General features: G+C 35.7%; 1 protein-coding gene across 1 annotated transcript in view; it reads left to right on the plus strand.

The window, feature by feature from the left end:
• Positions 1-3,440, plus strand: part of GPR141 (G protein-coupled receptor 141) — a 40,182-nt gene extending 36,742 nt beyond the window's left edge. Inside the window, exon 2 of the mRNA XM_039239147.1 lies at positions 1,578-3,440. Within this exon, the coding sequence (XP_039095078.1) occupies positions 1,592-2,497 (906 nt within the window). The 5' untranslated portion in view covers positions 1,578-1,591 and the 3' untranslated portion in view covers positions 2,498-3,440. The remainder of the gene's footprint in view (positions 1-1,577) is intronic.
• Positions 3,441-12,315: the final 8,875 nt, after the last annotated feature.

Below are 12,315 nucleotides of genomic sequence, written 5' to 3' on the forward strand. Positions count from 1 at the left end.
TAGATATATTCTTATCTGTGTACATATGGATATTTGTGTTTTATACACAGATTTTTTTCACACCTCAAGAACAGACTTCTGAGAATATATGATTTACATGTACACCAGTAAAATGCTTTTGTAATTCATCAGTGGTTCATTTTAATTGCTGGGTAATTTTGATTGTATGAATAGACATCCGTGAAATGAATAAGAATAACTGCAAATGTGTTACAAAAGTCAGTTACTAAGAGTATAACTCAACTACTGCTCTTTCTCAAATTTGATCCTCAGCCTCCCTGGTGTCAGTAAACAGATTTCTAATCACACAATTGTTCAAGTTAGGAATCTGGGAGTGACTGAGATACCTTTTCCCCTTCATTTCCTCATACACAACCCATTAAATTCTGTCAATGTCACCCTCTAGATTATTTCTTGAATCTGGTCTCAAGGGATCAGATTTTGACATGATCCAGACCATTATATACTTGGAAGTATTTTTTAAAAATATTTATTTATTCTGAGAGAGAGAGGGGAAGGGAGAGGGAGAGAGAGAGAGAGAATGCATGCACAAGCAGAGGGGGTGGTGGCAGAGAAAGAGGGGGAGAATCCCAAGAAGGCTCTACACTGTCAGCACAGAGCCTGATGCAGGGCTCAATCCCATTGCCCTGGGATCATAACCTGAGCCAAAATCAAGAGTTGGTTGCTCAGCTGACTGAGCCATCCAGGAGCCCCAGGATTTTTTTATTCTTAAAGTGGGAAGTCACTGAATGAATTTAAGTAAGAAAATGAAATTACTTGATTAGTGTAACTAATGTTAGTGTAGCTATTAACTCTTTCATTTAATAAATAAGGAATTAGAATATGGATAATGAGTTAGAAGGGACTATTTAGGGAAAGGAACTTTTGAGAGGAAAGATAGTGGTTCTTTACGAATTTGAAGGTGTGGGAATGGGAGAATTGGGAGATATGCTGCATTTTCAGTGGGACCCATGAGAATTTAGCCAAGGCCTCACTGCTAGATTACAACATAACTGTGGTGACAAAAATTACATATACACTCCTATTGCTTACTGCTGCTTTGATGTAGTTAATTTTCCTTAGCCAAACTATTAAGGATCCTAAATGAATTATGAATATTCTTGAATCATTTGTTGATGAGTCGGAAGGAACTAGAAAATTAGAATCATACTTAAAGGAAAAATATTTGTGCACTTAATACATCTACTCAACTTTCTTTCCGTGCTATGATCTTCCCCGACTGGCTGCTGCAGTACCTGTATTCATGTATCACCTTCAGATGGTGTGCAGTCCACTTTTATGCAAATCGTTTTGACTATGTACATACATACATGTCTCTGGGCGCTTGCTTCTCAGTGAGGTCTTTAACCTATTTAGGCTTAAAGAATCAATGACTTAAGTATGTTTTCAGGCTCAAGTATACAGATATGCATATGACATAGTCTCATTCCTAAGGTACATAAAGTTTACATCATCTACACAGATAAATGACAAAGTCATATTGCCAAAGCTAGGAAGGAGATATGAACAAAGCTCTGGAAGTTTTGTCAGTTATACTGGTGTTCTGTCTCTTCTAGGCGACTTCTGAAATATGGCTGACCACAACATTTCTTCCTGCAGTCCTATACTGACACCCCATCTAACCAGCCTCTACTCTATAGTGCTCATTGGAGGACTGGTGGGAGTCATCTCTATTTTGTTCCTGCTGGTGAAAATGAACACGCGGTCTGTGACTACCACAGCAGTCGTTAACCTGGTGGTGGTCCACAGTGTTTTTCTGGTGACAGTGCCTTTTCGCTTGACATATCTCATCAAGCACATCTGGACATTTGGGTTGCCCTTCTGCAAATTTGTGAGTGCCATGCTACACATCCACATGTACCTCACATTCCTGTTCTACGTGGTGATCCTGGTCATCAGGTACCTCATCTTCTTCAAGCACAAGGACAAAGTGGAATTCTACAGAAAACTGCATGCTGTGGCTGCTAGTACCGGCATGTGGCTGCTGGTGATTGTCATTGTGGTACCCCTGGTTGTTTCTCAGTATGGAAATAATGAGATGTATGATGAGAGACACTGTTTTAAATTCCACAAAGAACTTGCTCGTGGCCATGTGCAAGTTATCAACTATATGATAGTCACTATTGTCATAGCCATTGCAGTGATTCTCTTGGTCTTCCAGATCTTCATCATCATGTCAATGGTGCGAAAGCTGCGTCACTCCTTACTGTCCCACCAGGAGTTCTGGGCCCAGCTGAAAAACCTTTTTTTTATAGGAGTCATCCTTGTTTGCTTCCTTCCCTACCAGTTCTTTAGGATCTATTACTTGTATGTGGTGGCACAGTCAAGTGACTGTAATGACACTGTTGCATTTTATAATGAAATCTTCTTGAGTGTAACAGCAATTAGCTGCTTTGATTTGCTGCTCTTTGTTCTTGGGGGAAGCCACTGTAGGCAAAAGATAATTGACCTATGGAATTGCCTTTTGTGCCGCTAGCCACCAACTACAGTATTCAGAATTCCTTTATATTGAGAGTAAAAATGGGCACAGAGAGGCAGGAAGGGTTATTTCATTACCTGATTAAACCATGCCTTGATGCAGCCAAACAAAAAGACTATAAAATGTCAGAGCATTCATTCCAGTTCTTATTTAATCCCTGCCGTCTCTAAATGATGTCTATAGAAATACTAGTGATGTTCAGTTCACTTGGAGCTGCAAAACAGCATTATTTTCCAGTATAAAATGTCTACTTAGCCCATGGAGGCACCATGGATTTAATGGTTTCTGAGTTTCACCAGCTTATTTTGGTTTCATCAGTTTGAAACAAGGTCTTTTTCAGGCTTTGGACAGGATTCAGCCCTCTAGTTCTTTTCATTCCAGTTAACCTTAGGTAAATTAATCCTGGCATGAATCAGCTCCAAAGACACAAACTCTACTTGGCTAATCAGGTAAGATGCCCATTCAACTCCCACCCTGACAAATAACACATAAGGGGGGAAGCGGGGGAGAACAGTAAGACACCTCTCTAGATTCCATAACTTTGGTGGGAAGTCACTTATCTAGCAATCAAGAGAAACACAACTCCTTGAGGTCATCAGCTGTAACAAGGCTATTTAGTTTGTCCTTTGAAAAGTCAAGTTTAAGAACATGGGATCAATTTTCTCAATAAATCCAAAAATCATTTAAAAGCTTACTAAACATATATAAATGAAGATGAAACTATAAGTTAAATAATATTCCTCACCAATATGCTGGTAAACTTTAAATGAGTTCCCAAGAAAGTGATTAAATTTTTCCCTTTCTGTTTTTTGAAAAAAACTCTAGGTGTCTTGGGCCACAGTTAATTTAGATTTTTCTTGGAAACAGATGTTAAACTTTTTAGAGTGTCTTTCTACCCTTAAAGTTACAAGTCTTTAAACAAAAACAATATTCTTAAAAAATAACTTTTGGGAAATCTAAAGAAAAATTAATTCAGGGGGCACCTGGGTGGCTCAGAAGGTTAGGTCAGACACTTCTCTGACTCTTGACTTTGGCTCAGGTCATGATGTCATGGCTCCTGAGTTCAAGTCCAACATCACACTCCATGATCACAGCATAGAACTTACTTGGGATCTTCTCTCTCTCTCTCTCTCTCTCTCTCTCCCTCCCTCCCTCCCTCCCTCCCTCTCCCCAGGTCACACTCTCTCAAAATAAATAAATAAACTTAAAAAAAAAAGGAAAATTAATTTAGACTATAAGATTAGGCTGCTAACTTGATACATAGATTTGTGGGTTTTTTTCCCCTTCTTGCTCACATTTCTACTATTTCCCTCAAAGTTTCATAATTTTGGAACTGATCCAGTTTCATTTCTAATGCTTCAGAAAACTTAAAGTGATTTATGCTAGGAATAGAAGAATAGAATGAATTCAAAAAAGAATAGAAAATTTTTCCCCAGCAAAATAAATGTTCAGAATTTAAAGATTTCCCTTAATTTGTTATACTCTGTGGATCCACAAATTTATCAGATGAATAAGAAATATCCCTGTGAGTTTCTATGATCACTAAAATTACTAAGTCATAGAAAATAATTTTGAGGAAGACACAGCAGCAACATGCTGTATAGATGACTTGTTACCAAAATATTCCTGTTTTAAAATTTCTTTTATCTCTCCTTTTTGTTTAAGGTTATATTTCCTTTATTTCTTATTACCTTCTTCTACCGTTTTTTTCTTAGGTTTTTTTCCTACTAATTTTGACTCATAACAGTTGTAAGAAAATTTCTAAGATCCATAAAAGTTTTAAGGATATCTGTTATACCCATAAAATTTGTAAGAAAATAATTAGTAAAATATAACAAAAATAAACAGCATAGAATACAAATAGTAAAATATTAAAATTCCCAAACAATATTTATGGAAATTACATCAAATTTCTTTTCTTATATATCTTTGTCTTACTATCATAATATCTGTTAGCCTGTAAAATGTATTATAACTTCTTCCAGATTTTTAATATGTTTAAGCTCAGGCATTACACTTTTCCCTATATTGTTATATATTATAACAAAGGCCTAGTTCTGTGGTCCTATATGAAATATTACCCAAAATACAGAAATGCAATATTCCATAATATAAAATAATTTATTCATCAATATTTAGAAAATAAGTGGACATTTTCAATTTGTCTGTTTGTTGTCTATAATTACTATGAAAATGAATCACATACAGGAGTGGGGGCATTACTGGCCTCTCTGGCCATTTCTGAATATCCAAATTATAAGACTGTGCATTTTGTGGCTGGGGTCAGAGACATCTTGCCTTGCACATAACTGCATAATAAATAGTTATCAGGTCTTGCTGTGTATTTGAATGTTCTTTCAGACATTTATGAAGTGAAACATATGCTCATAATAATTAGAATAGTTAGGTTTTATTGCATTTTCATAAACACATAGTATTTTGGTGTTGTTTTAATTTTCTGAATTTTCCAGAAATGTAGCTACCATTATCTGTGAATTTTGCTTTAAAATCATAAAAGTGTTACCAAAAATTTGCAATAAAAAGTAAAGTTTGAGGTCTGCAAGCATTGAGACCAACTGAGCCAGCAGAGAGTCAATTTAAAAGGGAGATTTACCAAACATGGCATTATAAACAGAAAAAATATTCCTGTATTTTGAGAATACTGAAACCTTAGCTTGATTCAATTCTAAATTCTTTCTTCCATTTCTGTAGTGATTAAAAGAGTAAACGTAACTTTTAAGAAAATACACATATGTATTTTTTTGATAAGACAAAGGCATTTCCCTAAGCCTCACAACTCTCAAACTTATAATGGTCAATATCTACCAGATTTTAAACCCAGAGATAATGATAATTTTTGAGGCACAGACAGAAAGATTGTTTCTGGCACCCATTAAAAAGCACTCTACACAGCCTTTGTTTATTTCCTAATTGTTCTCTGAAAGGGTTTTTGATTCCCTTTCCTCTTTAACCTGACATAGATTAGGTAGAAATAAACTATTTTACTTTTAGGCTTTGTGTGGAATGATTCAAGAAGAGGTGAAAATATGTAAATCCTCCTCTAATCCTCCTGAATGGAGCTGCCAGTAACACTGCTTTCCTAAGTTAATAAAGCAGTTGTGAAGGAGGGCAGTGCGCCAAGACATGTTCAGTCATCAACTCTTGAGTAGGTCAGTGAGGTGAAACTGTGAAGTTGCCATTTGTTAAATTACACAGATTTTACCCATTTACCCTCTAATAAGACAAGGCATAGACCAAGGACTCTCACACCTTTTGGGGTTGATAGAAACAAGGAAACTCTCTTTGTAATAGGGGCTGTTTACAGCACTTTGGAAATAGTTGGTAACAAAAGCCCTATGGTAAAGGGGCACAGTGATAGCAGATTTGCTTGGATAATGCCAAAAAAGGAAAACCCTAAAGACCCCCCCAAAAAAACTGTTATAATAAAGGAAATCAGTAAAGTTACAAAATACAAAATCAGTGGTGAAAAATCACTTGCATTTCTATTTGCTATCCACAAGCTATCAGAAAGAGAAATTAAGAAAACAATCACATTTACAATTACATGAAAAAGAATAAAATACTCAGAAATAAATTTAACCAAGAGGTAGAAGAGCTATTCAAAGAAAACTCTAAGATGCATGGAAAGATATTCCATGCTCATGGATTGGAAGAATTATTATTGTTAAAATGTCCATACCACCAAAAGCAATCTACTGATTCAAAGCAAAATCAAAATTCCAGTGGCATTTGTCACAGAAATAGAAAAAAGAAAAACAACCCTAAAATTTGTATGAAACTACAAGAGATTCCCCAAAAGCCAAAGCAATATTTAGAAAGAAGAATCAAGCTGGAGGCATCAATCTTCCTGATTTCAAACTACATTATAAAGCTATAGTAATCAAAACAGTATAATACTGGCTTAAAAATAGATTCATAGATCAGTGGAAAGAATAGAGAGCCCAGAAATAAAACAACGCATATATAATCAGTTACTTTATGGCAAAGGAGCCAAGAATATACAATGGGGAATGGATAGTCTCCAATAAATGGTTGGGAAAACTGGACCACCACATGCAACATAATGAAATGGGACACTTGTCTTATGCCATGTGCAAAAATCAGCTTAAAATGGATTAGACTTAAATTTAAGATATGAAACCAGAAAACTCCAGGAAGAAAACATAGGAAGTAAGCTCCTTCACACTGGTCTTGGCAATGATTTTTTTGGATTTGAATCCAAAAATGCAAAATGCATTTATAATTTTAATATAAATTTATATAAATTTATATTTATATAAATGCAAAAATAAAAAAGTGGGACTATATCAAACCAAAAGGCATCTATACTGTGAAGGAAACCATCAACAAAATGAAACGGTAACCTACCAAATGAAAGAAAATATTTGCAATCAAATAGCCAATAAAGTACTAATATCCAAACTATATAAAGAACATACAACTCAATAGCAAAAAATCCCCCAAAACAATCTGATTAAAAATAGGCAAAGGAATTGAATAGACATTTTTGTAGGTATGACTTACAAGTGGCCAACTGGTACATGAAAAGATGCTCAATGTTACCAATCAGGGAAATGCAAAGCAGAGCCACAAAATGAGATATTACTTCACACTGTCAGAATTGCTGTCACCAAAAACACAAGAGATAACAAATGTTGGTAAGAATGTGGAGAAAAGATAACCTATGTACACTGTTGGTAGAATGTAAATTGGTACAGCCACTATGGAAAATAGTACAAAGTTCCTCAAAAAATTAAAAATAGAACCATCATATGTTCCAGCACCCCAATTTCTGGGTATATATCCAAAGAAATTGAAAACAAGATCTCAAAGAGATATCTGTACTCCCATGTTCACTGCAGCATTATTCACAATAGCCAAGGTATGGAAACAACATAAGTGTCCATCAACAGATAAATGGATAAAGAAGATATATACAGTTGACCCTTGAACAACATGAGTTTGAGCTGGGTATGTCCACTTATGCACGGATTTTTTTCAATAAATACAGTACAGTTTCATAAATGTATTTTCTTCTCCTTATGATTTTCTTAACATTTTTTTCTCTAGCTTACTTTTTTCGGAATAGATAAAACATGTAACATACAAAATATGTTAATCAAATTTTTGTTATTGATGAGGGTTTTATAGTGATGGGGGTCCAGAGCTGATGGCCAAGAAAGAATTCTTGAGATGTCTTTGTACAAAAAAGGTGATTTTATTAAAGTATGAGGACAGGGCCTATGGGCAGGAGCTGTACTGCAGTTGTGAAGAGTACTGGTTATATACTATGGAGTTGGGGGTGATAAAGTCAAGAGGAAGTTTCTTAAAGGGATTTCCATATGCTAAAGAAGATTCTTGTATTACTAGATTACTATTGTCAAGCTAAGGCTGTTTTTCCCTCTAGCAACGCATTATCATTAAGAAAGTAGGGAGTTCCTGGAGACTAGGCTATTGATAAGATTGCCTTTTTCTTATAATTTACTAAGATATTTGTAAACTGATGAAGACTCCTGTCCTGCATGACTGTGATCTCTATCAGTTAACCATTTGTTTTCCCTTTTCCTCTGGCATCCAGGAGTACCTGAGGAATGTCACAAATATCCTACCTGAGGGAAGGTGATTTGGGGAGTGTCAGCCTGTCTTATGCCACTTCATCAGCTTCCAAGTCAACAGTAGACTATTAGTATTTATGTTTTGGGGGAGTCAGAAATTCTATATGCATTTTCGACTTTGCAAGGGGTTAATGCACCAACTCCTGTATCGTTCAGGGTCAGATGTGTGTTCTTGCCTCTGTGATTGTTTGTGTATGTATAATACCATATACAGTATGTAGAATCAAAAAAAGGTCAAAACTATATAAGTAGAGAGTAGAATAGTGGTTACTAGAGTCTGGGATGGTGGGGAAATGGGGAGATGTTGGGTCAAAAAGTACAAATTTGTATTTATGCAGGATGAGCAAGTTTAGAGATTTAATGTAAAGGCATGATGACTATATTTAATTTTGTTTTGAACACTGGAAATATGTTAAGAGTAGATTTTAAGTGTAATCCTCACAAATATGGTAACTATGTGAGGAAATATATTAAACTGTAGTAAATCTTGCAATACGTATACGTGTATCAAATCAGCATGTTATATACTTCAAATACATTTAATTTTTATTTAAAAAAATTTTATTCTGGGGGACCTGGGTGGCTCAACTTAGAAGTTGGGCATCAACTTCAGGCTCAGGTCATGATTTCACAATTCATGAGTTTGAGCCCTGCATTGGGCTCTGTGCTGATAGCTTGGAACGTGAAGCCTGCTTTGGATTCTGTGTCTTTCTGTCTTTCTCTGTCTCTTTGGGTTCTGTGTCTCTCTGTCTCTCTCTGTCTCCTCACCCCCACACCCCTGTGCTCTGTCTGTGTCTCTCTCTCTGCCTTTCAAAAATGAACAAACATTAAAACAAGTTAAAAAACTTTTTTGGAGTCTCCCTCTATGCCCCTCACCCCCTTCTCTCAAAATTAAATAAACCTTAAAAAATTAAAAAGAGAAAAAGAGAGGGGAGTGCCTGGGTGACTCAGTTGGTTAAGCATCCAACTTGGGCTCAGGTCATGGTCAGGTCATGATCAGTTCAAGCCCCACATCCACCTCTGTGCTGACAGCTCAGAGCCTGGATCCTGTTTCAGATTCTGTGTCTCCCTTCTCTGCCCCTCCCCTGCTCACACTCTTTCTCTTTCTCAAATATAAATAAACATTAAAAACATTTTAAAAAATACGTTAAGGATAGTATTAGCTTTCATCTTCTGTCATGAAGCCACTGTCAGTACTTAAGTTTACTAAAGGCAAAAAGGCAAATGTTTTCTTTATTTTAACACTAGATGGCAGCCTGAAGTAACAAATTGTATCTGCTTTTCAAAGCTTGTTTACTTGAGTTTTGAGCTTAGCTTACTTAAAAAAAAAAAAAAAAAAGGAGGTTGGGGAGAAGAGAAAATGAAGTAAAAATAAACTTTTAGAATTTTCAGAACTCTGCATTACATTCTCAGATTTGGCTTTTTTCTTAAAAAAAAAAAACCAACTGTTTTTTTGTAGCAATTTGGTTGAAAAGATACTGTTAAAATATATCTCTAGCTATAAAAGCAACAATAATTCTGAAAGCAAATATTTTTTTACTTACTTCATATTTAGAGATTTTTGTACTTTATTTTAATAATGGTTTGTTGAAGCTAATGTATTGATCCCAAATTAAGTTAACTCTTAGAAATAATGTGTAGAGTACAAACAAAGCACTATTGTTTTTGTAGAGGATTGGGATTTTGGTAATCTGTGTTTTGTTTTGCTTTGTTTTGTTTTGAATGCTTGCCAATTAGCAAAACATTTGAATGCTTTTAAGACAGGGTTTCAGGGGGTGCCTGGGTGGCTCAGTCCTTTAAGTATCTGTGCTGACAGCTCAGAGCCTGGAGCCTACTTTAGATTCTGTGTCTCCTGCTCTCTGCCCCTCCTCTGCTCACGCTCTGTCTCTCAAAAATAATAAAACATTAAAATAATGATGATAATGATGATGATGATAATAATAATAAAAGACAGGGTAATAATAATAATAATAAAAGACAGGTTTTCAGGAAACTTCCTTACATTTGAAATCCTGAAAAGGCTAGAGTTTATGAGGAGCAAGCCAGTACCTTACTTTTAAGTCTTTCTCTCCAATGATAGACTTTGACTAGCTCTCAGAAACTTTATTTTTCTGACTTGTAGATAGTGTGGTGAGATATTTCTCTAACAACTTTGATACAATTTATCACTGCTGAAACCTATATCAGAAAATAAAAAATCCAGGGAAGAGAAAGCAAGTTAAGATTTATCCTCTCTGCCACAAGAATAAATATATGGTGTCCACTGGATGCCTAGTAGAGAAGTATTCATGAGGAACATGTATTGGGATTTTTAGTGTGAAAATATTGGTTCTTGTTTTAATAACCTCAAGCTTTAAGAAAAATTACAAATAAAATAAAAATAACTTTTTTCCTGAACCATTTCAGGACAAGTTACTGACCTGTTGCCCCATCACTTTCTAACATCTTAGTGAGAATTTCTCGTCAACAAGGACTGTTTCTCCTACAAATCATTAAACAAGCTTAAAAATCAGGAAGTTAACATTGATTCATGACTACCATCTAATCCACAGACCCCATTTAACTGTCATGTTGCTTCTGTCTCCTTCACTCTGAAATAGTTCTTTGGTTATTCCTTATTTTCCATGACCTTGATACGAACTATTTTTTGGTAGTTTGTCTCTTAGTTTGGGTTTGCCTCATGATTAGATTCAGATTATGTATCTTTGGTAGTAATATCATAGAAGTGATGCTGCTTTCTTTCTTTTTTTCCTTAAAGTTAACTTATTTATTTTGAGAGAGTGTGTACACATACTAGAGAGGGACAGAGAGAGAGAGGGAGAGAGAGATTCCTAAGCTGACAGTGAGGAGCCCTACACCAGGCTTGATCTCACAAACCTGAACCCATGAGATCAAGACCTGAGCTGAAACCAAGAGTTGGACACTTAGCTTAACTGACTGATCCATCCAGGTACCACATTTTATTATATTTCATTACCATGAGGTGGTCTACAATTTTGACTTGTCCCATTGATACAGGAAACAAAGGCAAATGAAAAATTAAATTTCCCTACTGCCTACGGCCCATTGACAAGTTCTTGAAACAGGCAGAGCAACCTTCCTCTGGGACCTTAGCTGCCGTGATGTTGACACTTTGCTAAGGACAAAAGGCAATCTTAGCCCAATCCTCAGGACCCTTTGAGTCTTTGATAGATGAGAGTCCTTTTAAAAATTTCCCCTTATCTTTACTTCCTCAAACTCCCAAGTATATAATCAGTCACTCCTCATAACTCTAGTGCAGCTCTTTCTGCCCAAAGGTCCTGTTCCTCTTGCTTTAATAAAAGCACCATTTTGCACCAAATATGTCTCAAGAATTCACTCTTGGCTGTTAGCTCCTAACCCCAACACTTCAAACCACATCACCATTACTGATGACATTCACTTTGGTCACTTAATTAAGATAGTGTTTGCCAGATTTCTCCACTGGAAAGTTCCTTTTTCCTCTTTGTAATTACATATTTTGTGGGAGCTATTTTGAATCTATGTGTAATCATATTCCTCATCAAACAATGGCCAACTATCATGAAAAGATGCTCAATATCACTAGCAAAGAAAAGCAAATAACATTTTTATCAGAAGATTTTAAGTTTGATAATATCTCTTCATGGTGAGAATAAAAGTCACTGTTGTTGGAAGGGCATATTAGTATTGCTTTTTGGGAGAGCAAGCTGGAAATACTTATAGGAGTTTTAAAGGTACTTATCTCTGGGTATAGTAATTCTACTTCTATAAATATGTCCTCAAGAAATCCACACATGCACAAAGATATAGGATGTATAATGCAAGGGTATACTGCAGCATTATTTATTTTAGCAAAAAGTCAGAAAGAAACTAAATGTCTTCAAGTGGGATGGTTAACTAATAAGCCATGTATATTCATGTTTTAGAATTGTATGCATTAACTGAAAACAGAAGTCTATGTTTTGACTTGGAAGAAAACTTTTTTATTATTAAGGGTAAAACAGCAAGTTGTATCCCTTCTCCATATCTCAGGTTGTATGCACACAACCAATCTGGAACACACCAATTTCTGTAAACTTGCAGGAAGTGAATCAGGACAATAACTAACCCTCCTCACTCTCTTCTTGTCCTCAAGTTTCTGCCAGTGTCCCCCACTGCTGAATCAAACCAGCCTTCTAG

The sequence above is a fragment of the Hyaena hyaena genome, unplaced genomic scaffold (genome assembly GCF_003009895.1).
Source record: "Hyaena hyaena isolate Hyena2069 unplaced genomic scaffold, ASM300989v1 scaffold_153, whole genome shotgun sequence".
Taxonomy (NCBI): Eukaryota; Metazoa; Chordata; class Mammalia; order Carnivora; family Hyaenidae; genus Hyaena; species Hyaena hyaena.